Source organism: Natator depressus, chromosome 14 (assembly GCF_965152275.1).
Source record: "Natator depressus isolate rNatDep1 chromosome 14, rNatDep2.hap1, whole genome shotgun sequence".
Classification (NCBI taxonomy): Eukaryota; Metazoa; Chordata; order Testudines; family Cheloniidae; genus Natator; species Natator depressus.
This window is the reverse complement of record NC_134247.1, coordinates 48001271-48026284: the sequence shown is the minus strand read 5'-3', so window position 1 is coordinate 48026284 and position 25014 is coordinate 48001271. Positions and strand designations below refer to the sequence as shown.

Below are 25014 nucleotides of genomic sequence, written 5' to 3'. Positions count from 1 at the left end.
CCAGCCTACAGAATCTTCAGGGCCCAGGCCAGAATGATGCTTGCTCAGCTCAGCCCAGTGCCCAGGTTTACTCCTCCCCATTGCCCTTCCACTAAGGCAATGACAACCCCCTACTCTCTCCCCACTGGGGGCCACTCCCTAGTCGCAGAGATCCCCCTTCCCCACACAGTGAGGAGGCAGCTCTGAGAACAGCACTTTATTGCAGACACAGGGCAGACACTACTTCTTCTTGGAGACGCCCACAGTTCTGCCCCGGCGCCCAGTCGTCTTGGTGTGCTGGCCCCGCACGCGCAGCCTGGGGGAGAGAGAGGGGAGTGAGACGGGCCCAGACCCCGGCCCGCCCTGCTGCTGCTCCCAGATTCCAGACCTGCCTCCCCAACTCTGAATCTACCCCCCCAGCCAACTCCCTATGGCCCTGCAGCCCAGCTCTGCATTGTCCCATAACCCCCTGCTATGCCCACATGCAAAAGCTCTGCACCCGGTTCCCCCTCCCCTTATCCAACCCAATGACCCCCTTTATCTTCACCCACCCGTCCCCCACTCTGCAGCAAAGGATGAAGGGGACCCCCCACATCTCACAGGGAGTAGGCAAAAGGACCCACCCCCATTCACTAGGCCCCACCATTCACCCCTCCCACCCCCACAGCTCTCACTCCTCTCGTACCCCCAGAAGTGGCGCAGGCCCCGATGCGCCCGGATTTTCTTTAGCCGCTCCAGGTCTTCACGTAGTTTGTTGTCCAGCCCGTTGGCCAGAACCTGACAAGGAGACAGACATGGGGGAGGGGAAGTCAGGCACAGCTGGACTGGCTCAGAGCCATCCAGCCCAGTTTCCCTCCACAAGAGGGGCCAGCGCCAGCTGGGGAAGAGCCCACAGGAGCAGCTGTGGGACAATCTGCCCCACATCAGGGCTTCTCCTGATCTGTGATCATCAGAGATCGGCTCAGCCCTGCAGCGCGAGGTTTGAGATCCTTGCCCATTCCATGAACTGGTCCAGCTGTGAACAGTCTGAGAGCCACAGAAATGGCCAATCCCTTTGTGAACCTGGCTCAGAGACATCCTGTGGCAGTGAGTTCCACAAGGTAAGTACAGGGCACATATAAAGAGTCTTTCCTTGTAGCAGGTTTGAACTTAGGGTTAGGGCATGCATGCTGGGACAGCATTCTTATTAACTCTGCAGTGACAACCAGCCCTGGGAGGCATGCGAGGGCCCTAGTGGCAGCCAATGGGCTGGTGCCACCCCAACATACTGGGATGACAAAGTCCCCTGCTGCCTACGGGACCCCAGAGCAGTCCCTGCAGTGGGGAAAGGAACAAGCCCTGCCCCACACTGCTCTGATCAGAGCTCCCCCAAACACACACCCAGCAATGGGCTCAGCACCCCGCTCTCACCTGGCTGTATTTGCCATCTTTGACGTCCTTCTGCCTGTTGAGGAACCAGTCGGGGATCTTGTACTGACGGGGGTTCTGCATGATAGTGATGACACGCTCCACCTGTGGGGGGGCACAGAGATGGGGTCAGGCAGGGGGCTCCCCTCACCCGAGAGACCTCCCTCCTTCACCCCAAACATCCCCCCTCCAAGATATTCCCATGCTCTTGACACCAACCTACACCTAAATACCCCGCAAAAATCCACCCCCCATCCCAGACACCCCTCAGCTGGCTCTCAGATACACCCCACGCCTCAGCCCCCCCTTCACTCCACAACTCCCCACCCAGACCCCCAAGTGAAAGCCATACCACCTTCATCCCAGAGACCCCAGCTTCCCTTAGAGCCCCCCACATCTGAGACAAGTGCCATCCCCCATGGTCCCAGGGAGACCACCCCCGCCCTTGCCCACCTCATCCTCTGTCAGCTCCCCAGCCCTCTTGGTCAGGTCAATGTCCGCTTTCCTCAGCACCACATGGGCGTAGCGCCGACCCACACCCTGCAAGGGGGAAGAAACGTTAATACAGCCCCAGGGCGGGGACCCAGTACCCCCCACCCCATAAGGTTCCCAGGAAGCTCAGTCTCTGATGCCGAGAGCAGGACACACACACACACACACCCCCCACAGGAGAACCTGCTTCAAGAGACACCCATGGTACAGCCCAGCTCTAACCCCTGCCCCATACCTGTCTCCATATACACCCCCACCCTTGCCCGTGTAACAGACAGACCACGGTATCGAACCTGGGACCTCAGGAGCTAAAAGCCACAAGGCTGTTAGCTAAGGCTGTAGAGCAGACTCAATCTCTCTCTGGGTGGTCTCGGTGCCACTCGATGGGACAGAACCCCACGCCTGGGAGGGGTCTGGGTTACGCCTGCACCCTGCTCAGTGAGACCTTGTGACAGGGAGTTCCCTTGGCTAACTGCGTGGGGTGAGAACCTTTGTAGCCTGACCCCCTTCTCCATCCCAGCTGTGCAGCACCTCTCCTTGCGCCAGGGCCGGCCTGGCCGCTCCACCACACCGGGTCAGCCTTGGCCCCTAAGTCTTCTCTGGCCTGAACTAGAGATGGGGCACCCACAGCAGAACCCCATCTCCCCAGGGAGGGCACCCCATGGATGCACACAGAGGCACTGGGATGTTTTCAACGTTCTTTCTCTGGTACAGAATTCCCAAGCCCCCCCCCAGGGGGGGGGTGGACACCCAGCCATGCCCCCCTCACCTTGATGGCGGTGATGGCGAAGGCGATTTTCCGTCGCCCATCTATGTTGGTGTTAAGCACTCGCAGGATGTGCTGGAATTTCTCAGGGATCACAAGAGACTGTGGAGAAAATGGGGGGGGTCAGCAGAGGAGAACTGCTCCCTATCAGTGCCCCCTCTGAAGCCTCCCCCCCACTGGGGATACACTCCCCCCAAGCCAGGAGTCAGCCCCAAACCTCTGCTCCTCCAGGAAGCAGCCCCCCCCCCCACCTGGTTGTTACAGATACCAGCCAGCCCCAGCCCCCGCCCCCACCAGCCTTGCCTCCAGTGCCAGCCTCCCTGAGCCCCCGACCCCTCCCCAAGCAGCCCCCTCCTGCCCCCTCAGGAGCCAGCACTTCCCAGCTTCTCCCCACTCCAGGGCCAGTCCCCCTGGAGCCCCCGACTCCTCCCCCCAACAAATAGAGACCCCCCCACTTCTACCCTTTCCAGGGAGCGCTCGCGGGCCCCGCGGCCCCCAGCTGCGGGGCGGATGGACCCCGATTCTCCCCCCCCCCCGTCTCCATCCCCCCCTTAGATCTGATCGTGGCTGTTCCCCCCAGTGACACTTTCTGCCCCCTATCGCCTCCCCAGGGAGCCCCCAGCTGGAAATGGGGGGCGCCCCAGAAAGCCCCGGCTCCGCCCTCTCGGGCAAGCCCTCGCCAGCCCCGCTGCCCCCTTCCCCGGGGCGGATGAACCCAGATTCCCCCCTCTCACCATGTCGGCTACTCCGCGCTCTAGTCTCACCCCGTCCGGAAGAGAGAGAGGAAGTGACGCGATGCCTTTTATAGACACTCCCCCTACAGGCAGATAAGCTTCCGGTCAGGGCAGTTCACCTTCCGGCAGAGACGACAAACTTCCGGTCATCTCCGAAGTCTTTCCGGTCATCCTCCCGCAGAGTTTCCCTAGGGACAGCGCTACCGGGTTGGGCAACCATATGTCCGGTCCGGGTATGAAACCTGTCCCATGATAGAAGGTTCCTATGGGATTAAATCCCCTCTATTTGGTGGGGGTGACCTCCTTCGACTCCGGGGGGCATTTTCATGCCCGTCACCCTCTTCCGTTCCCGAAAGGAGAGGTTTGTTACCTCATTTCCGGTAACCCCTCCACCCCCACCCGGTGCATCATGGGAGTTGTAGTTTTTTTTTAAGGCGCACGGCCGGAAGTGAGCCCTTGGAGGCCCGGATGCGGCGGGAGCGAAAGAAGGAGCGGGGCGGGGACGATGGCGGCGCTGAGGCCCGATGAGGAGCTGGGGCTGCGGGCGACTGAGATGGAAGAAGAGGAGGGGATGGTGAGGTTCCTATAGCCCAACTTCCGGTCCCCAGGCACCCCACTTCCGGTCCCTCCCAAAATAGGCCCGTGGTAGGGAACCGCCTCTTGGTGTCCAAATTGGCCCTCACTTGTCATCTATCGCCCCCCCGACCCCGCAACGTGCTGGGGGGCGGGTCTGGGCCTGGGCAGGGTTTGCAAGTGATCCCCTTAATTGCTGTGTGAAATGTGGGAGCCTGAGGCTTCTGTGACCTTTGACCCTGACCCCAGTGACTCCAGGCCCTTGCTTGCATCACCCTGACCTCTGACCCCAACGCGCCCCCTTGCCTGTTCATGTGACCCCTGATCCTCGTAACCTCTGACCCCCGAACCTCCTCCCCTCTCCCCTCTGGTGCCCCTAATGCCCCTGACCTCTGCCCCTCCCCCTGCTCTGTTCCCTCTCTCTGCGCCCCCCACCCCTGACTCAGCTGCCAAGGGCCCCACGTTGCCCCTCCCATCCGGACCCGGTGGCTCTGCCCCGTGGCTGGCCTGGTCGTGGGGCTGCAGCACCTGGTGGCCGTGTGTCACGAACTTCGAGGGACGTGATCTTTCCCCTCTATTCGACACTGGCGAGGCCTCACCTGGAGTACTGTGTCCAGTTTTGGGCCCCACACTACAAGAAGGATGTGGAAAAATTGGAAAGAGTCCAGCGGAGGGCAACAAAAATGATGAGGGGACTGGAACACATGACTTATGAGGAGAGGCTGAGGGAACTGGGATTGTTTAGTCTGCGGAGGAGAAGAATGAGGGGGGATTTGATAGCTGCTTTCAACTACCTGAGAGGGGGTTCCAAAGAGGATGGCTCTAGACTGTTCTCAGTGGTAGCAGATGGCAGAACAAGGAGTAATGGTCTCAAGTTGCAGTGGGGAACGTTTTGGTTGGATATTAGGAAAAACTTTTTCACTAGGAGGGTGGTGAAGCGCTGGAGTGGGTTACCTAGGGAGGTGGTGGAATCTCCTTCCTTAGAGGTTTTCAAGGTCAGGCTTGACAAAGCCTTTGAGCAGGGGGTTGGACTGGATGACCTCCTGAGGTCCCTTCCGACCCTGATATTCTATGATTCTATCATTCCTAAACACAGAGCGATGTTCGCGACCCTCGCTGAGTGCTGACCACGTTCCCTCTAATTTTTCCCACCCATGTGCGGAATTAATTTTGTTACGTGCACTGATACATAATCACCCCCATATTGGTACTCATAACAAAATTCATGTGGTGGGGTTGGGGCCAAGGGGTTCGGCGTGTGGGAGGGGCTCAGGGCTGGGGCCAAGGGTAGGGTGCGGGGGGCGTGAGGGCTCTGGCTGGGGGTGTAGGCTGTGGTGTGCGGCCGTGGATGAGGGTTTTGGGGTGCAGGCTGCCCCAGGGCTATGGTGGGGAGAGAGGACTCCTTCCAGCTCTCTCTCTTCTCAGCAGCACCTAGGCTGGGCAAGGAGAGGCGCCTCTCCCCACCACAGCAGCTCTGGGGTTGGGGCCACAGGATAGGTACCCCGGCCCCGGTAGGGCCAGGCCAAGGCTGGGAGAGGGGTGCCGCAGCAAGTCCGGGCCGCAGCAGAGTTGGGGCTGGGGGAGGGATGCCCCGTCCATGGTAGGTCCACGAGTGGGTTCCCTGAGCGCCTGCACGGCACTGAATAGGCTGCTGTGTGGCCACGCAGCTTACAGGGAACTTAGGCGCTGACCCTTGCCAGTGCTATGTATCCTCTGTCTCCACGTTAGCCATGATCTTTCACCCCCTGTGGTGCCCCCAACCCCCCATAACCTCTGATTCTCCTATCCCCATCCATCCATCCACCCTTGCTCCATATCCCCTGAACCCACCTTCAGCTGTCATCTTTGACCCCACACTGCCCCCCATGACCCTGGGACCTCCTGTTTCATGGGTGATAGAACCCCACTGACCCCTTTTTGTGCCCCACACCCCATAGCTTCCAAGTCCCATTCCATGCCCCCGTAGTCTTTTATCTCTGCAGTGAACTCTATGTTTGTGCTCCCTTCTTGACCCCCACTTGTCCCTCTGTTCCTAGCCCACCCCCCCACCCCCACCCCCGTAACCCTGCGCTCTATTCCCTGAACCTCTATAGCGCTTACACCCCCCAGCCTCTGGCCTGTCTAGCCTGCTTATTAGGTGTACCTCCAAGATCCCTTCCCCAGAGCCTGCTGGAGCTCACTGCTCCCCCACAGCCCCCCGTAACTGCCTGCCCTGCACTCCCTAGGGCCGTGGAGAGGAGCAGTCGCTGCAGCTGAACCTGGGGGACCTGGACCTCACCTCCGATGAGTTCATCCTGGATGAAGTGGACAGTAAGTGCGGGGGGGCCTTACCCCTGCACAGCAACCAATGGGGGGCAGACAGTGATCTGGAAAAGTGGGGGAGGGCTGTGAGGTGGGGGAGACCAGGAGTAGTTTGGGTGGATGGAGGGAGGTGGGGGAGCACTGTGGGGGGCGGGAATGCAGGGAGGTGGGGGTACTGTGGGGAGGTGGGTTTGGGGGACGACTGTTATTGGGTACTGACCCAGTCTCCCCTCCCTCAGTTCACATCCAAGCCAACCTGGAGGACTCCCTGGTTCAGGAGGCGCTGAAGACGGTAAGTTGCCCCCCTCCTTCCTCTCCTGGGGCAGGGGCCCAGCTGAACCCCCCCAGCCCAGGTGACTCTCCCCTCTCTCCCCAGGGCGTGGATCTGCGGCAGTACTCCAAGCAGGTGGAACTGGAGCTGCAGCACATTGAGCACGCCTCCATCAGGGACTGTATCCTGCCCCATGGAGTCCCCCCTAGGGCCCACTCTCCGGGCACAGTGTGGGTGGGGGCCGATGGGGGGAGGGGCCCGGAGGAGGTCTCCGTGTCGGGGGGAGGTCCTTGCACCCTGGCTGAACCGCTTTATATCCTGGGGTGTCTCCCTCCACACCAGCAGAGAGGGGTGTTAAGGGGCAAACCCTTCCCCAGGAGAAAGAGGAAAATGGCCCCTACCCAGGGCCTCTCACGTGCATTCGCCCCGCTGCCTGGCTGGCTGGGCCCCCCCGTCCCCCCTGCCTATTTCCTTAGCAGCCTGCCTGCCCTGCAGACATCAAGGAGAGCAAGAACATCACCTCCCTGCACAACCAGATCACCGCCTGTGACGCCATCCTGGAGGTGAGCCCCTGAACCCCCTGGGAAACCCCCAGCCCCTGGGGCACCACCCTCCAGCCCCCCACCCGTAGGTCCCTGCCTGTGTTAACATCCTGGAGGTGAGACCTGGAACCCCATGGGAAACCCCCACAACCTCTTGATGCCCCCAAACTCTCCCCACTCCCCAGAACACTGTCTGCAGCCCTGACCCCCAGCCCCAGCAGCCCTGCCTGGGGTGTCTCCCAGCCCCTGCACCTCCTTGCCAGGGAGGGGGGTGTCCATATCTCTGACTGTCCCCCTCCCCCCCGCCCCCAGCGCATGGAGCAGATGCTGAGCTCCTTCCAGTGCGACCTGAGCAGCATCAGCTGCGAGATCCAGACGCTGCAGGAGCAGTCGGTGGCCATGAACCTGCGGCTCAAGAACCGCCAGGCCGTGCGCAGCCAGCTCAGCCAGCTGGTGGACGAGCTTGTGGTGCCAGCTGCTATGATCAGGTGGAGGGATGGGCTGGGGGTTGGCTGCTGCGGTCAGGTGTGGGCTGGGAGGTGTGGGGAGGGCACTGTGGGGGGACAGGTTGCAGGGAGATGGGGGAAGGTGCTGGTGGGTAGGGGGGCTTGGGGTGCTGGCCACCACCTCTGGGGGGGGACTGTCTCCTGGGCCGGATGCGCAGGCTGTGAGGTGTGACCCTGGGACGCCTTTGTCCCTGTCCCGTCCCCCCAGCACCATCCTGGAGGCCCCGGTGACCGAGCAGGACTTCCTGGAGCAGCTGCATGAGCTGAACAACAAGATGAACTACGTGAAGGAGCAGGCCTTCCGCGAGACCATGGCCTGCACCGACGTGCACCACGTGCTGGACCGGCTGAAGGTCAAGGTGAGCCTTGCCCCAGGAGACCAAGCTCAGCCCCTCCCCCAGAGCTGGTCACACGGGTGTCGCAGGATGGAGGTGCGGGGGGTGTGGAGCTGAGGGAGGTGGGGAGGCAGGGGAGGGTGTCCGTGTGGGCTCAGCCTGCTCTGTGGTCCATGATCTGCTCCCCGTCAACCCCCTGCAGGCTGTGACCAAGATCCGGGAGTTCGTCCTACAGAAAGTCTACTCCTTCCGCAAACCCATGACCAACTACCAGATCCCCCAGAATGCCCTGCTCAAGTACAGGTCAGCCATGGGTTGGGGGATAAATGAGAATCTCCCAGAATGCCCTGCTCCAGTACAGGTCAGCCATGGGTGGGGGTGGGGGTGTTAAACGGGAATCTCCCAGAATGTCCTGCTCCAGTACAGGTCTACCCATGGGAGTGGGGACTGGAGAGTATGGGGATCTCCCAGAATTCCCTGCTCCGCTACAAGTTAGCCAGCGGGCAGCTGGGGCTATGGAGCTCTCCCAGAATGCCCTGCACCAGTGGCAGGCAGTTCCCCAGGCTGACACCCCTTGGCAGGTTCTTCTACCAGTTCCTGCTAGGGAACGAGCGGTCGGTGGCGCAGGAGCTGCGGGAGCAGTACGTGGAGACCATGAGCAAGATCTACCTGTCCTACTTCAAATCCTACACCAGCCGCCTCATGAAGATCCAGGTGAGGGGAGCCTGGGGAGAGTGGGTCAGCCCTCAGGGTGGTGGTGCAGGGAGCCCCATGGGGCAGGCGTGTGGGGGTGGGGATTCCCACAAACTGTGCCCTGGTTCCCCCCCATGTGAATGACGGGGTGGGGATGGGGGAACCCACCCTAACCCCCGCCGTCTGTCCTGCAGTACTGGGGGGAGGGGCTGAGGACCCCACACTGACCCCCGCCGCGTCGGTCTGTCTGTCCTGCAGTACGAGGAGGTGGCGGAGAAGGACGACCTGATGGGAGTGGAGGACACGGCCAAGAAAGATATCCTGGCTCCCTGTGCCTGGAGAACCGCATTCCCTAGCACCCTGCAGGGCAGGGAAAGGGTGTGGGGCTGTGGGGTGAGGGGGCTGGCTGGGAAGGCAACGGGGGGCGGGGGGGGGTTGGCCGGGCCACATCTCCCGCTCTTTCCCTTGACACCGTCCGCCACGGTTTTTCTCAAAGCCATCGCTGAAGAACCGCAACACAATCTTCACGCTGGGGAACCGGGGCAGTGTGATCGGGGGGGCCGAGCTGGAGGGGCCCATCATTGTGCCTCACGCCGCCCAGAAGAGCGATGTCCGCGTGAGCAAGTGGGGTCCTGGGGGCTGAGACCCTGGCTGGGGTCAGGCTGTGGGAATGGGGAAGGAGATGGGGAGGTGGGGGACAGGAGGCTTGGCCTGGCTGGGGTGGAGGAGAAGGAGGCTGTGACCTCTTAGGGCCAGTGGATCAGGCGGGTCACTGGGGAAGCAGGTTGGGTGGGGGGCTGGGTGTGTGTCCCTCCCCCCCCAACGGCAGTACCCCTTCGAGTTGCTGTTCACCTGCCAGAGGGGTTGAGGGGGGCTGTGTCCTCCCCCTGAGCGAACACCCTCCCCCGCCGGCAGTACCCCTTCGAGTCGCTCTTCCGCAGCCAGCACTACGCTCTGCTGGACAACAGCTGCCGCGAGTATCTCTTCCTCTGCGACTTCTTCCTGGTGACGGGGCCCAGCGCCCAGGAGCTCTTCAACGCCGTCATGGGCAAGACGCTGGCCATGTTCCTGGTGAGCCTGGGGAGGGTGGGGTGGCTCGGTGGGGGGCGATGCTGGGGTGTTGCTGCAGGGAGCGGGCGGGAGATGGCGGCTGTTGGGGGCTCTCAGCCCCTTTGACTCCGTGTCTGTGCCCCCCAGAAACACATGGACGCGTACGTGTGTGACTGCTACGACAGCATTGCCATCTTCCTCTGCATCCACATCGTCCTGCGCTTCCGAGCCATCACGGCCAAGCGCAACGTCCCCGCCATCGACAAGTGAGTGTGGGCCCGCCCTGCTCTGCCGCCGGGTGAGAGCCCCGGGGTCCCGGCTCCCAGCCCCCTGCTCTGACCCACTGCCCGCGCGGTGCCGGGAGAGAGCCCTGGGATCCTGGCTCCCAGCCCCCTGCTCTGACCCACTGCACCCCACTACCCGCTCGGAGCTGGAAGAGAGCCCTAGAGTCCTGGTTCCCAGCTCCCCCGCTCTACCCCACTAGACCTCACTCCCTTCCCAGAGCTGGGGATAGAACCCAGGAGTCCCGGGTCCCAGCCCCCTCCTCTGACCGCTGGGCCCCACTGCCCACACGGTGCTGGGAGAGAGCCCTGGGGTCCTGGCTCCCAGCCCCCTGCTCTGACCCGCTGCACCCCACTACCCGCTTGGAGCTGGGAGAGAGCCCTAGAGTCCTGGTTCCCAGCCCCCCGGCTCTACTCCACTAGACCTCACTCCCTTCCCAGAGCTGGGGATAGAACCCAGGAGTCCCGGGTCCCAGCCCCCTGCTCTGACCGCTGGGCCCCACTGCCCACTCAGAGCCAGGAGAGAACCCAGGCGTCCCGCTGCCCCCCAGGTACTGGGACACGCTGCTGGAGATCCTGTGGCCGCGGTTCGAGTACATCCTGGAGCTGAACATCCAGAGCATCCAGAACACAGACCCCCAGAAACTGGGCTTCCTGGACACACGCCCCCACTACGTAGGGGGGATGGGCACGGGGTGGGGGGGTCCGTGCAGGGAGGAGGGGTGGTGGGGATGGGGAGCTCACCCTGGGAACAGTGGGTAGTGTTGATGGGAGGGGCTTGAGGGGGCTTTGCAGGGTGTGAGGAGTTAGTGGGCGCTCATATGGGGCGAGGGGGGCTAGGGCTGTCGGGGAAGTGGGGGGACTGGCCTAGGGCAGGGTGAGTAGTTTGCAGGGGGTTGGGGTGTCGGGTGGAGATCAGGGAACGCCGGGGGAGGAGCGTCTGGGGGTCCCTGGGAACCCTGCTGTGCCCTCAGGCCCCTGTGTCCCCCCAGATCACGCGGCGCTATGCGGAGTTCTCCTCTGCCATCGTCAGCATCAACCAGACCTTCCCCAACGAGCGAACCCACACGCTGCTGGGGCAGCTGCAGGTACGGGGGGCCCTGCCCTCCTGGGGGCGGGCTGCAGGTCTGGGAGGGAGACACAGCACAGTGGGGGCGCAGTGGATACCAGGGTGGGCCCTGTGCTGCCAGAGAGCTATGGGTACCATGGGGAGGGAGATACAGCCCAGGAGACCCAGGAGTCCTGCGGCCGGGGGGGAGCTGGAGTCCCTCGGGCCCATGGTGGTGGGGCCCACCCAGCCAGGGGACCCAGGAGTCCTGGGGTCCTTTGGGCACTGGGGTCACTGGCTCGGCCCCTCAGCCCCTGCTCTGCCCCAGGTGGAGGTGGAGAACTTCGTGCTGCGGGTGGCAGCTGAGTTCTCATCGCGCAAGGAGCAGCTCATCTTCCTCATCAACAACTACGACATGATGCTGAGCGTCCTCATGGTAACAGCCCCCCACGTGCTCCCCCAAGAGCCAGCCTGTACCCCCTGCCCTGGGGAACCGGCGCCCCCTAGAGGGGACAGGCCCCGCGTCCCATTCCCCACCCTCTGAGCCTGCCAGTCCCTGCCCTGGGGCTGGATGGGAGCTGACGCCCCCAGAGGGGAAAGTCCCTGCGTCCCATTCTCTGCCCCCCTGAGCCTGCCAGTCTGTGCCCTTGGGCCGGATGGGAGCCGGTGCCCCCTAGAGGGGACAGACATCCTCCCCACGCTCCTCCCCCAGCCATTTACCCCCCTGCCCTGGGGCCGGCTCAGGGCCAGCGCCCCATAGAGGGGAGAGGCCCCGTGTCCCTTTCCCTGCCTCCCCCCCATCGAGCCAGGCAACCCCCCGCACCTTGGTGCTGATGGCCCTGCGGTGACAGGTCACACACGCCCCCTCTTGGTGCTGACTGCCCTGAGGTGACAGGTCACACCCTCTGCCCTGTTCCCTGCCGCCCCCGCCCTGGCTTGGTGCTGACGGCCCTGGGGTGACAGGTCACACCCCCTGCCCCATTCCCTCCCCAGGAGCGGGCAGTGGAGGAAAGCAAGGAGGTGGAGGGCTTCCAGCAGCTGCTTTCAGCCCGGTCCCAGGTGAGTTCCCATGCGCCATGCAACTAGGGCCAGAGCGTGGGCTATGAGTCCAGGCAGGGGGCACAGATCTGGGGGGTGGGGATCTGGAACAGACGGGGGTGCAGGGCAACGGGGGGGCTCTGGAACAGACGAGGGGCACGGTGAGGAATCCGCTAAGCCCGAGCTCCGTCCTGGGGTCACGATTGTCCCTTCTGGCCTTGGAATCGAAGAATGCGTCATGTGGCCTTGTGGGGGGGAGGGGGTGGAGGTGGAGTGGGTGTGGGGGAAGGGGTCTAACCACCTGGTGCTACCCTAAGGCCCCCCCCATGGGGTCTTCCCACCCAGCGGAAACCTTCCTAGGGAGCCCTGATCCCGGCCTGGGACCCTGGGGTAGCAGATGAGTGGGGGGGCAAGGTGCTGTGCTGGGCGGAGGGGGCAGTGCTGGGGTGGGAGCGTGGGGAGGATGGGGGGGCAGGGCTGACGCTGGGATGGGGGTGGGAGTGTGGGGAGGGTGAGGGGGCAGGGCCGGCACTGACTCTCTCCCTTCCCCCCCCCCCCCCCCAGGAGTTCATCGAGGAGATCCTGTCGCCCCCGTTTGGGGGGATGATCGCCTTCGTCAAGGAGTCGGAGTCACTCATTGAGAAGGGGCAGCTCGACCGGCTGCGTGGGGAGGAGGGTGAGACACAGGGACCCCCCTGCCCCCTACATGACGAGGGTGACAGACAGGGACCCCGTTCCTACCCCCGTGTCTCCACCCCCCCCCCACTGGCTACAGCAGGAGGGGAGCTGCAAGGGTCCCTCAGCTGACAGTGTGAGCCTGTCCCTGGTGCTGGGTTCTCTATAATTGGGTTCCCCAGACTGGGGGGTGGTTCTAGGCTCCACCCCCACCCCGGTGGCGCTGACCCCCCGTCTCTCCCCAGCCCGGGTGACCCAGCTGGTGCGCGGATTCTCTACCACGTGGAAGGCCTCGGTGGAATTGCTGAGCCAGGACGTCATGAGATCCTTCAGCAACTTCAAAAACGGGACCAGCATCATCCAGGTGAGATGGGCAGTGAATCACAGAGCCAGGAGGCTGGCAGGGACCCCCAGAGGCCACCGAGTCCAGCCCCCTGTGCTGAGGCCAGGCCAAGTAAAGCCAGCCTAGCACCGCCCGCCCTGGGGAGCTTGTCTAACCTGGCCTGAAAAACCTCCAGGGATGGGGATTCCCGGGTGTGGGGGCTGGTCTGGGGTCCCAGCCTCCCGCAGCGCCTGGTCCAGGGCTTTGCTGCCCGGGGAGTTAGAAAATGTTTGCTCCTCTCCAGCCGGACTCACCCCTGCTGCAGAGTGAGCCCCTTGCTCCGTGTCCTGCCTCCCAGGGACCCCCATCCTTTCTAGAAGAGCCCGGGGCAGAGCTGAAGGCTGCTCTCAGCCCCGCCTCAGGACTAAACGAGCCAGGTGTTTTTAACCTGATCTCACAGGTCGGGTTCCCTAAGCCTTTGTCACTTGTGGTGTTCTCCTCTGGCCTCTCCCATTTGTCCCCAGCTCTCCTAAACTGCGGGGCCCACAGCTGGACACACACTCCAGCTCCGGCCGAGCGGGACAGTTACCACACAACACCCCTGTTAACGCAGCCCAGCGTGACATCAGCCTTTTCCACAGCGGCATCACGGGGCTGGTTCACACTCTGTGTGATGCACTGTAACCCCAGCTCCTTCTCAGCGGTGCACCCCCCAGCCAGCTAGGCCCTAGACTGGAGCTGTGTGTTTCAGTTCTTCTGCCCCAGTAACTTACTTTGCACTTTATTGAATTCAGACCAGTTCTCCGATGTGTCCGTGTCCGGGTTGTTTTGAAGTCTAACCCTGCCCTCCACAGTGCTGGCAACCCCCCCACCTCAGCCAGGGGTCAGCTGCAGATTTTATAAGCAGCGTCTCGGCTCCATTCTCTAAGCCATTAATAAAACTATTGACTGGGACAGGAGCCAGGACCGACCCCAGCAGCACCCCGAGATACGCCCTCCCAGTCTGACGGCACCCACCAATACCTAGTGTGCGGACAGGCTCCCTGCTCTCAGTCACTTCATGTAGCCCCCACGTCCCTTGTTTGCTGAGGAGACTGGCCTGGGGGGCTGTGGCTAAAGCCCAGCTTCCTCCCCAGACCCCTGGCAGAGACGGACGTGAGGGGGGCTGGGATGTTATTTAGAACCCTGTTACCCTGCATCAGCTCACCCAGTGAGGGGCTAATCACTTGGCCCAGCAGCTGTACGGGTATTGACCTTACGTATGGGGGGGATGTCTGCCTGGGAGCCAGCTCCTGCCAGGTGGTGGGGGCTGGAGTGCAGGGGAGGAGGGGGCACCGAGTTCCGGCAGGTGTTAAGGAGGGGGGAGGTGCCACTGTCCGGCAGGGAGAGCCCTGTGGGGGGATGGACATGGGGGGGGGGCTCTGACTCCCACACTCTCTCTCCCCTGCAGGGGGCGCTGACCCAGCTGATCCAGTACTATCACCGCTTCCACAAGGTGCTGGCACAGCCCCCCCTGCGCGCCCTGCCGGCCCGCGCCGAGCTCATCAACATCCACCACCTCATGGTGGAGCTGAAGAAACACAAGCCCAACTTCTAGGAGAGGGGAACCTGCACGTACCCCCCTCCAACCCTGCCCCTGGCATGGGCGGATCGGCGCAGCCCCCTGTGGGCACAGGGGTGGTCTGTGCCCCCTCCCCCCACCTGCCCAATGCACTGTGGGGAGTGGAAGATCCTTGTCCCACATTTTCCTTCACCCCATGGAGCCCTGCCCCATGCTGCTATAACCCCCTGGGACCAGTCCAACCCCAGCACTCCCCACCAACCTGTGGGGCCCCTATGGTTGGGGGGTGGCTCTAGGCTGCACCCCTCTCTGCCCTGCAGGGGCTCCCCACAAGGGAAGGGGAAGGTGAGGGACCTGCAGTGGGTGTCGGGGGGGGGGGGCTCTCTTCTCCCCTCCAGATTGCTTGTGTGTGTGTATCTGGCTTTGAACAGTGACAATAAACTCCCTGCTACTCACTAGCTTGTTTGGGACCCCTGGCATGTGATGGGGGAGGGGCAGAACAGCAGGGAGGACCCTCCCCCACCCTAGCACAGGGAGGGGCGATGGGGTGGGACTCAGGACCTGCAGCTGGTACCTGGCTCAGATACAGGTGCTCCAGCTGCCTAGACTCCCCCAGCTCAGACCAGTGTGTCCAGTTCATCCAGTACCTCCCCTCCCACTCCAGCCTGTAACCCCTCCCCAACCCCAGGGGGAGCCAGGACTCTTGGGTGCTCTCCCAGCTCTGGAAGGGGAGTAGGGTCTGGTGGGCTAGAGCAGGATGGGGCCTGGGAACCAGGACTCCTGGGTCCTCTCCCTAGCTCTGGGGGGTAGTGGGGGCTGGTTGGTTAGAGCAGTGGGGTCTGGGAGCCCAGTTCTGTGAAGATAGGGCCGAGGCTCCTCCATCTTCCCCCCCAAACCCCAAGAGACTCAGACGCTGATGCTTCAAAGACCCAAATTGCTTAATGAGCCACGAACAGCAGAACCACTGTGAAAAGCCCCCAAAGCGAATCCCCCCCCACAGCATGGGGGGAAGCAGCAGGCGTCCCTGTGCAGGGGGGACAAAGCAGAATCTAAGGGGTGCCCCTTAGGGGCAGGCGTCTGTCCTGGGAGCAGTACCCCATCCTTGGGGGGATGTTTCCAGCTTCTGGGGGGCCCTGCCTGGGCCCCCAGCCCTGCTGGCTCCAGCGGCTGTACACGGGGGCGCAGCAGCAAGGCGATCGCTGGGCTGAGTTCCATGGGGGGACGGGCCAGTTCTGGTCAGAGGGGCCCCCCTACTTCTGCTCCTTGGTGGGGGCATAGTACAGCTCCAGGGGCTTGGTGACCTTCCAGAACTTCTCGTTCACCAGCTCCAGGGTGAGGGAGCCATTCAGAGTCTGCAGGGAGATGGGGTTAGTGGGGGGGGGGGAAGAGCGCCCCCTGCTGCCCGCGCCCCCCACAGAACAGCCCCCTACTGCGGCAATGGGGCCAGTCCTGACTGCCAGGGGAGAGCGCGCCCTGCTGCCCCCACCCCCAAGTGCTTCAATGGGGCCAGCCCTGACTGCCAGGAGAGAGCGCCCCCTGCTGACCCCCGACCCGCAGCACAGGCCCCTAGCACTGCCCTAGGGCCAGCGTTGTCTCCCAGCCCCCGTACCGTGAAGGGCCCCCCGGAGGTGGTGATGTAGATCGTGTACTGCTTCTCGCTCACATCCTCCAGGCCGGGGGCCTCGGGGCCAGGGGCTGGCGCCTCCTCCAGTGCGATGCGCAGGGCCAAGTACTTGGAGAGGTGGTCCACCGTGGCGTTAGCCGTCGTCTTTACGTACCTGCCGGGCACAGGGCAGGGTGAGGGGGACTGCCTGGACTGCGGGGGGGGAAGTATGGGTGCTGGGGAGGCGGGGTATGAGTGCTGGTGGGACGGACACAGGGGCAGGTCACTTTGGAGGCTGCGCTTGGGAGAGGCGCAATGGGGCGGGAGCGGGCGGGCACATGTGACAATGGGGTGCTGGACTCTTGGGGTCCCCAGGCTCTCCCCTCTACTGCAGCTGGCTCAGGGGGGGATCGTGGAATACAGGGGCCCCGGAGGCTGCTCTCACCTGGTCTGGGAGAACTCCCACTTCCTCCCAGCATGGGGAGCAGCCTGGGTTCTAGGAGGGGGACCCTGGGGCTCGGGGGCTCATGGAATGGAGGGATGCTCAGGGGGCTGCTCTCACCTGGTCTGGGAGTATTCCCCCTTCTCCACCAGCACGGGGTGGGGGCGGAAGACGAGTTCGATCTCGCTGCTGCCCGGCTCGACGCCCGGCTCGGGGGTCCCGCAGCCCCCCCCGTCATGCGAGGTCTCAGGGTCGGGGTCGGGCTCAGGCCCCGAGTCGTCGGAGGCGCGCGAGCGCTTGCGGCTGGGGCCGGCCTCGGGGTGGCTGGGGGCTGAGGCGTTGCTCAGGTGGGAGCGGCTGTCGCAGTTGTCCTCCCCCCCGCTGAACGTGGTGTTGTCGGACTCCTGGTGCAGCTTCCGCACCCGCTGCGCCCTGGGGTGGGGAGGAGCAGAGCGGGGTTATTGGGGGGAGGGGGAGCGGAGGGAGAGCGGCTGGAGGGGGGAAAACAGTAGGAAACTCCCTGCAAAACCTGTGGGAAATGCCAAACTGAGCCAATAGACGCGGCACTCGCTTTGGGCCGGACCCCTCAGCCGGCCCCAGCCCCCCAGAGCAGGGCATTGAGAGCAGCGCTAACGGGTGGGATTTAGGGAGGGTGGGGAGGGTCCCGAGGGACGGGCGGGGGGGCAGGGGCATGGCTATAGCGACACCCTGGTTCCTCTGCACACAGAGACTGTGGTAAAAACCCAGGAAATTCCCTGCCAACAACAGTGTGAAATGCGGCCGTGATCCTGGGGAGACCCCTGCCCGTCCGTCCCCAGGACGCCTCGGTCCTGCCCCCCCACCTGTGCATGGCCTGCATGCGGAGCCCCTCCTCGATGCTGCTGCTGAGCGCCTGCTGGTTGTGGAGCCGGCTGAGCTTGGCCAGCACCCGGTCCTGGTGCGCCTCGTACTCATCCCGGCTCGGGTAGATCTTGGAGATGAGGGCGTCGAAGTTGGGGTCGGGACGGAGCGAGCGCTTGGAGACCAGCTTCTTCCGGCAGGTGGGGCACTCCTTGTTCCTGCACCGAGGGGGGGGTTATCCAGGGCATGGGCCCCCCCAACCTGCCTGGCCCTTCTGCAGCCACCCCCCACCCAATATACCCCCCAGCCATCCCTTCCCCGTCTGCCCCCCACAGCCACCCCCCACCCGATGCACCCCCCAGCAACCCCCTGATCCGCCCGGCCCTTCCTCGTCTGCCCTCCATAGCCGCCCCCCAGCAACACCCCCGGAGCCATCCCCCACCCAATATACCCCCAAGTGACCCCCAACCCACCCGGCCCTTCCCCATCTGTCCCCTGCAGCCACCCCCCACCCGATGCACCCCCCAGCAACCCCCTGATCCGCCTGGCCCTTCCTCGTCTGCCCTCCATAGCCGCCCCCCAGCAACACCCCCGGAGCCATCCCCCACCCAATATACCCCCAAGTGACCCCCAACCCACCCGGCCCTTCCCCATCTGCCCCCTGCAGCCACCCCCAACCCGATGCGCCCTCCAGCAACCCCCTGCCGCAGCCACCCTCCACCCAATACACCCCTCAGTGACCCCCCGACCCACCCAGCCATTCCCCAGCTACCCCCACCCAATGTGCCCTCCAGCGACCCCCCACAACCCCAGGTCTTCTCTGACCTGCTCCCTGGCGGCCCCATCCCTTCCCCAAGACTCCCCCTTCGCTTCCGCCCCTCCCCGCGGCCCCCCGTACCCGCTGCGCAGGGCGGTGACGATGCAGTCGGAGCAGAAGCGGTGCAGACACTCCTTGGTGGTCATGGTGTTCTTCAGCATGTCCAGGCAGATGGGGCACATCAGCTCACTGTGCAGGCTGCGCGGGGACACCGCGATCTCCGTGCTGTCCATGATGGCCTCCTGCCGGGGGGGGGGGGGGGGGTGTGTCAGAGCCCAGGCACCCATAGACCAGCCACCCGCCCCCTCCCTTACAGCCTGGTCTCCCCATGCCCCCCCCCTTCCAGCCTAGTGCCCCCACAGCCACTTCCAGCCTGGTCTCCCCCAGCCCCACCTCCCACTTTGGTGTCCCCCCAAGCCCAGCCCTGTGTCCTCACCCCCCTACCCCACCAAATCAGACCAATGGGTCCATCCAACCCCCTCCCTCCAAGCCTGTTATCCCCACCCCATCCCGTCCCCCAGCCCAGTCGCCCCCTCGCCTCTCTCCCCCCCTCACATGTCTCACCTGGGGGGTCCGGTGCAGCTCATACAGACTCAGCTCCCAGGTCTTGCTGGCGCTCTGAGCATTGGCCGGGGTCGCCATGGTGGTGGGGGCTGAGGGGAGGGGAGCTGGGGGGGAGACAGATTAATGGGGAGCAACCAAAGCTGGGGTTACCTAGGAAGCCCCCCACATACACCGAGCCCCCCAAGGGCTGCCCCTTGAGCCTCCCACTCTTCCCCCATATCCCAGCCCCCAGGGTCCCCCGAGCCAGAAATGCCCTGCCTCAAGTCACAGGGCTTCCCCCCCATTCCCAGCCCCCCCAGGGTCGCCCCAGCTGCAGGGTCCCCCCCATCCCCAGCCCCCCAGGGTCTCCCCAGCTGCAGGGTCCCCCCCATATCCCAGCCCCCAGGGTCCCCCGAGCCAGAACTGCCCTGCCTCAAGTCACAGGGCTTCCCCCCCATTCCCAGCCCCCCCCAGGGTCTCCCCAGCTGCAGGGTCCCCCCATCCCCAGCCCCCCAGGGTCCCCCCATCTGCAGGCTCCCCCCCATCCCCAGCCCCCCAGGGTCCCCCCAGCTGCAGGCTCCCCCCCTTCCCAGCCCCCCAGGGTCCCCCCAGCTGCAGGCTCCCCCCCTTCCCAGCCCCCCAGGTTTCCCCCAGCTGCAGGGTCCCCCCCAGGCCCAGCCCCCCAGGTTTCCCCCAGCTGCAGGCTCCCCCCCCCCAGGCCCAGCCCCCCAGGTTTCCCCCAGCTGCAGGCTCCCCCCCCCCAGGCCCAGCCCCCCAGGTTTCCCCCAGCTGCAGGCTCCCCCCCCTTCCCAGCCCCCCAGGTTTCCCCCAGCTGCAGGGTCCCCCCCAGGCCCAGCCCCCCAGGGTCCCCCCAGCTGCAGGGTCCCCCCCAGGCCCAGCCCCCCAGGTTTCCCCCAGCTGCAGGGTCCCCCCCCCCAGGCCCAGCCCCCCAGGTTTCCCCCAGCTGCAGGCTCCCCCCCCTTCCCAGCCCCCCAGGTTTCCCCCAGCTGCAGGGTCCCCCCCAGGCCCAGCCCCCCAGGGTCCCCCCAGCTGCAGGGTCCCCCCCAGGCCCAGCCCCCCAGGGTCCCCCCAGCTGCAGGGTCCCCCCCAGGCCCAGCCCCCCAGGGTCCCCCCAGCTGCAGGCTCCCCAGGTTTCCCCCAGCTGCAGGGTCCCCCCCAGGCCCAGCCCCCCAGGGTCCCCCCAGCTGCAGGCTCCCCAGGGTCCCCCCAGCTGCAGGGTCCCCCCCAGGCCCAGCCCCCCAGGTTTCCCCCAGCTGCAGGGTCCCCCCCAGGCCCAGCCCCCCAGGGTCCCCCCAGCTGCAGGGTCCCCCCCAGGCCCAGCCCCCCCCTCACCGACTCTCCGAGTCCGAGACACAAACAACGTTTTTTTCCTCCTTCACTTTCGGGGGGGCGGGGCCTCCCCTCCACCAGAGACGTCACTTCCTCCCCTCCCTCCCCGTGACGTCAGGCACTCACCCTGCCCCCGCCAGTGATGTCACTCGACCAGCCACGCCCCCTCCCGAAGCGGAACGGGGCGGGCGGGGATCCCGGGGAATCCCCCCCAATGGGATCCCCACGGCCCCTCCCCCAGAGAGAGCCCCCAGACCCTCTGGAGAGACCCCCTAGACAGAGACCCCCCAGCCCCCCTTAATGGGACCCCCCCCAAATCCCCTGGAGAGACCCCCGAGACAGAGACCCCCCAGCCTCCCTTAATGGGACCCCCATGGCGCCTCCCCCAGAGAGTCCCCCACCCCCCCTGGAGAGACCCCCCCCCAGCCCCCCTTAATGGGATACCCACGGCCCCTCCCCCAGAGAGACCCCCCAGACCCTCTGGAGAGACCCCCGAGACAGAGACCCCTCAGCCCCCCTTAATGGGACCCCCCCAAATCCCCTGGAGAGACCTCTGAGACAGAGACCCCCCAGCCCCCCTTAATGGGATCCCCACGGCGCTTCCCCCAGAGAATCCCCTGCCCCCCCTGGAGAGACCCCCCAGCCCCCCAACAGACCTTCCCCAATGCCCCCTCCCCCAGCCCTTCCCACAGGGAGGTCCTGGCCCCAACAGAGACCCCCGGACCCCTTTCCGAAGGGGTTTAACCACCCCGTCCCTCCTTTCCCCCCCAGAGAGACCCTGCCCCCCACAGACCCCTCACAGCAGGCAGAGCCCCTGAGCCTTGCTCCCCAAGGGGCTTAACCCCCGAGACCGGGACCCCCAGCCCCCCGAGACAGAGACCCCCAGAGTCTATTTGCCATAGCTGCGGGACCCTCCCCACACACTATTCCCCCCATGTGTGATTTACCTGCCATTACCCCCCCCCAACACCTCCATCAGGGCGACTCCAGAACTTGGGAGCTGAGGGGGCTGCAGGTCAGGAGGGGGGGGCACTGGCAGCGCTGGGGTTGGATTTGAAGGGCACTGGGCGGGGTTGGGTTGGGGGCTCAGGCGTGCAGATGGGGTGAAAGCGGGTGGGAGGGCTGCCTGCCAGTGCCCCCTTCCTGCCCCATGTCTCACTCTCTTTCTCTCCCCCAGCCTCCTGGCCTGACCCCCCGCCATTCACCCCCCTGGGGACAGGGGCTCGGTGTTTGCTGGGGGGAGCCGAGTCGGGATGCTGGGGGAGGAAAGGGGGTGGGGGTGGGGCAAGGCATGGCTAAGAAGGGGGGGGTGGCGGGGAGTGGTGGCTGCTCCGGGTGTCTCTGCTGGGCCTTTGAATAGGGCTGGGACCACACAGGCTGCACCCCTCCCCTCGCCCCCCGCCCATTGTGCCCAGTGAAAGGGCCCAGAGGATTATGGGGCGGGAGCGGGGGTGGGGGAGTTAACTCGAGTGTTGGAGTTGGGAGGGCTCACACCAGACACAGGCAGAGCCCCACCCCCCTCTCCTCACTGCCCCGGCACCCCAACCCAGGGTCCCCCCTCCCCTCCCCTCCCCTCCCCTCTGCCCCTTGGCTCTGCTGTCAGGCCGGCAAACCCTGGAAATGGCCCCTTAATACTTGGGGGGGGCACTGTACCCTAAAAGCTGAGTCACCTGCATGCCCCCCACCTGTCAGCCAATCAGGGAGTGTCGCCTTCACACAGTTGGCCAATCAGGTCATGCCAAATCCATATCTCCCCACCTCTTGTCCAACCAGAATGGGTGTGGGGAGGGAGCTGGCAAGCACATTCAGCCAATCGGGTTTGTGACCTTCCCCAGTAGCCAATCAGAGGGCACTGTCTATATTCCCTGCCACCTGTCAACCAATCAGGTGGCATCATCTGTATTTGCACCCCCTCCTGTTGGCCAATCAGTTTTCACATGGTGAAGGTGGGGACGGATCATCCCCAGATTATGGGTTCTCCCCCCAGCCGCCTGCCAAGGTCGGCCACTGGTCTCCAGAGATAATGAGATGGGGGGTCAAAGGGCAGAGGTCATAGGGGCTGAAAAGTTTGGGGTTGATGGATGAGGGAGGTTGGGAGAGGAGAGTCGCCCGCCGCGCCCCACCCATCCCCAGGCCAGCCAGTCCCTCCCCTGGGGCCGGATCAGAGACAGTGCCCCCTAGAGGGGAAAGGCCTCACGCCCCATTCCCCCAGGCTGTGTGGGGTGCTGTGGGGGTCATCCCCCCTGTCTTCGCCAGGTGTTGATAGGAAACCCCGGCTCACGACGTCCACACTCAATTCTTGGGCGCAGACACAAGAATTGCGTTTGGACAATCAGGAGCCGGCATTCAATGCAGGGTGCAGACAGGGTCGGGGGCTGGGGGATATGTGGGGGCAGCCACGGTGCAGGGAGGGGTGCGAATGACAGCATGAGGGGGACAATTCACACACATCACCTCCAATGAGCAGCGAGACCAACACAGGACGGCAACGTGCTGATAAGCATTTGGGCTAGAACAGGTGTGGACTGGGGTTCAGATCAGTGTGAAGTCACTATGCAAACATGTCAGCTCATACGTGTCACATGACACGTCTGAACTGGGCTGGAAACCCATGGACTTGCACATGGGTGAGCTGTGATGCAAACACATTAATTCAGACACGCTATACAATCATACATGTAATCACACAAGATCACACACATGCATCACACACCATACACAAGCATATATGTGAACACACACACAGTGCCTGATGCAAACATACATGAACCCACAATAAATGAGTCTGATACAAAAGTGAACTCTGTTGTCAATAGAATTGTCTAAACATGTGAATCTACACGTGCAAACAGGGCAATCACCACATGTTAATCTGGTCATGTGACCTCATATACATGAGTGGCTACAAATGCACATAAACCCGCACACTCACATGTGTGACCCCTGGCATGAACATGTGTCCATTTGAACATGGCAGTCATGAGCTGTTACGCAAACAGGTGTTAACGCACAGCTATACATGTGAGCTGTCATACGTGTAAACTCAAACATAGGAACTGACTCATGGGATCTGGTCCAAACATGTGGAATCATGGGTCACATGTATGAACTCTGATGCAAACATTTGTTAACTCACATACGTGCCCTCTGATACATCCATGAATAAAAAAACAAACATGTGACCTTGTGTGGCACAGACATGAAGTAAAAAATAACCGTGAACCATGATGTAAACACATGTGAGCTCAGCACCCACATGAATGTGCATACATAAGCACAAACACACATGAACTCAAACATGCTCTTACATGTAGGAGCTCTTCAAACATGTGAGCTCATGCATGTGAGTTCACATATGCATGTGATGTAAACTGAACACAGCTGAGCTCACAGACATATGAACAAGGCTAATTAACACGCACAAACTCACATACATCATCTGGCACAACTGTGAGCTCCCATGCAAAGCCACATGACCTCCGACACACCCGAATTTACGAGCAGCACAGGGTCTGACATGAGTGCACACGGAATTGCACAAGCGTCAATGTGTCTTCACAAGAACTCGAATGCAGACATGCATGAACTCACAAATAAATGTGATCCAACATTGTCTGATCAGAAATAAACATCAATTCATATGTTCTTGTAAACACATATGAGCTCACTATTAAACATGGCGTCTGCTTCACACGTGATCTACACGTGGCTGCACCCAAGTGTGAGCTGTGATGTCAGTACATGTGATCCCACATACGTGATCCTCTACACACATGAAATTACAAGGAAGTAAAGGTGGAGGTGCACACGTGCATGCATACACACGGCAGACACATGCCCTCCTGAACTCAATGACCCTTGTGACCTGGGTCCCACATATGAACCCAGATATCTTGTGAGCACACGTGGATAATCCCAGGAATTCACATGTGTGTGACCTCAGGAACGCACCCATTACCTCCTAACACACACACACACACTCAGGCAATTAATGAAAGAAGGGAACTCACCCTGTAGACCCCGATCCCTGGCACCCAGACACAGGACATGGACTGAGGGGGGAGTGTCTGAGACAGCCCAGCCCGGAGTAGTCCCTCGGGATGGTCCCAGGACAGGGTGGTCCCCAGGGATTCAGTTCTCCGCCCACCGAGGGCTGAGAGGTCCCACGGAGGATTCCCCCGGATAATGCATGTCACATGCTAGCACCTAGGACACCTTACAAGCTACACACTGACATGCAGAACCCCTGCCTGACATGCCTGACACACACTAACACACCCCAGCAACATGCCAACACACAGACGCTGTAAATCCTACCCACTAGGGAGCAGTGCACGTCACAACCCTCACGCTACACGCACGGACACGGACACTGCAAAGCTCTCAGGGTGTGACTCCTACACAATGACACAGGCGTGTACACACGCTTGACCACAGGGGACGCCTTGCAGCCCTCCCGATAACGCAGAGGACACCCGAAATCCGGCATGCTAACGAACACGCGAGCGCACACCCAGACACACAGGGACCCCCACCAGCCCTCACACCACCCCAGACCCACGGACACGCGTGCTGGCAGCCGGAATGCGCAGCCACTCACACCCACGGGACGCCCAGCGCACGCAGGCTCCCACGCGTTAGCCCAGCCAGCCCGGCTGTCACATGCGTGACACGCGCGTTAACACGCGGGACCCCCCCCACGGGGGGGACTGACACAACCCCAGGAGCTAACAGAAGTGACAGCCCCTCCAGCCCCCCCCCAGCAACTCCCGCCTAGAAACAGGTGGGGAGAGACGGCTGGACAGACCTCCCCCAGCCCCCCGACTCCCAACCCCCAGGAGCTGG

General features: G+C 63.3%; 3 protein-coding genes across 3 annotated transcripts; 1 reads left to right on the top strand and 2 right to left on the bottom strand.

Annotated features, from left to right (window-relative positions):
- Positions 1-181: 181 nt before the first annotated feature.
- Positions 182-3511, bottom strand: RPS18 (ribosomal protein S18). The gene is made up of 6 exons (XM_074972210.1): positions 3379-3511; positions 2648-2746; positions 1840-1926; positions 1390-1491; positions 665-756; positions 182-295 (listed from the first exon to the last, which is right to left on the bottom strand). Exons 1-6 carry the CDS (start codon positions 3379-3381, stop codon positions 220-222), a joined length of 459 nt encoding a protein of 152 aa, XP_074828311.1. The 5' UTR covers positions 3382-3511; the 3' UTR covers positions 182-219.
- A 330-nt stretch (positions 3512-3841) lies between these two features.
- VPS52 (VPS52 subunit of GARP complex) lies at positions 3842-14842 on the top strand. The gene is made up of 20 exons (XM_074972207.1): positions 3842-3952; positions 6177-6261; positions 6492-6544; positions 6629-6704; positions 7019-7086; positions 7378-7553; positions 7780-7930; positions 8109-8209; positions 8488-8620; positions 8858-8915; positions 9082-9215; positions 9515-9670; positions 9797-9915; positions 10482-10605; positions 10923-11018; positions 11307-11414; positions 11972-12037; positions 12581-12692; positions 12937-13055; positions 14464-14842. The coding sequence occupies exons 1-20, from the start codon at positions 3884-3886 to the stop codon at positions 14608-14610; spliced, it is 2151 nt and encodes a 716-aa protein (XP_074828308.1). The 5' UTR covers positions 3842-3883; the 3' UTR covers positions 14611-14842.
- A 753-nt stretch (positions 14843-15595) lies between these two features.
- Positions 15596-20232, bottom strand: RING1 (ring finger protein 1). The gene is made up of 7 exons (XM_074972208.1): positions 20173-20232; positions 18841-18944; positions 18358-18518; positions 17462-17677; positions 16740-17051; positions 16184-16352; positions 15596-15926 (listed from the first exon to the last, which is right to left on the bottom strand). Exons 2-7 carry the CDS (start codon positions 18916-18918, stop codon positions 15825-15827), a joined length of 1038 nt encoding a protein of 345 aa, XP_074828309.1. The 5' UTR covers positions 18919-18944; positions 20173-20232; the 3' UTR covers positions 15596-15824.
- Positions 20233-25014: the final 4782 nt, after the last annotated feature.

Bases quoted from the DNA above. Each gene is read 5' to 3' on its own strand.
- RPS18 (XM_074972210.1), bottom strand. The intron at 1,927-2,647 runs GTGAGGGGGGCA...TCCCCCTTGCAG, and splicing joins TCGCCATCACCGCCATCAAG to GGTGTGGGTCGGCGCTACGC. The intron at 296-664 runs GTACGAGAGGAG...TCTCTCCCCCAG, and splicing joins GGCCTGCGCCACTTCTGGGG to GCTGCGCGTGCGGGGCCAGC.
- VPS52 (XM_074972207.1), top strand. From the start codon at position 3,884: ATGGCGGCGCTGAGGCCCGATGAGGAGCTGGGGCTGCGGGCGACTGAG. The intron at 12,038-12,580 runs GTGAGTTCCCAT...CCCCCCCCCCAG, and splicing joins TGCTTTCAGCCCGGTCCCAG to GAGTTCATCGAGGAGATCCT. The intron at 12,693-12,936 runs GTGAGACACAGG...GTCTCTCCCCAG, and splicing joins CCGGCTGCGTGGGGAGGAGG to CCCGGGTGACCCAGCTGGTG.
- RING1 (XM_074972208.1), bottom strand. From the start codon at position 18,918: ATGGCGACCCCGGCCAATGCTCAGAGCGCCAGCAAGACCTGGGAGCTG. The intron at 17,052-17,461 runs GTGGGGGGGCAG...TCCCCACCCCAG, and splicing joins CGCATGCAGGCCATGCACAG to GGCGCAGCGGGTGCGGAAGC. The intron at 16,353-16,739 runs GTGAGAGCAGCC...TGTGCCCGGCAG, and splicing joins GGGGAATACTCCCAGACCAG to GTACGTAAAGACGACGGCTA.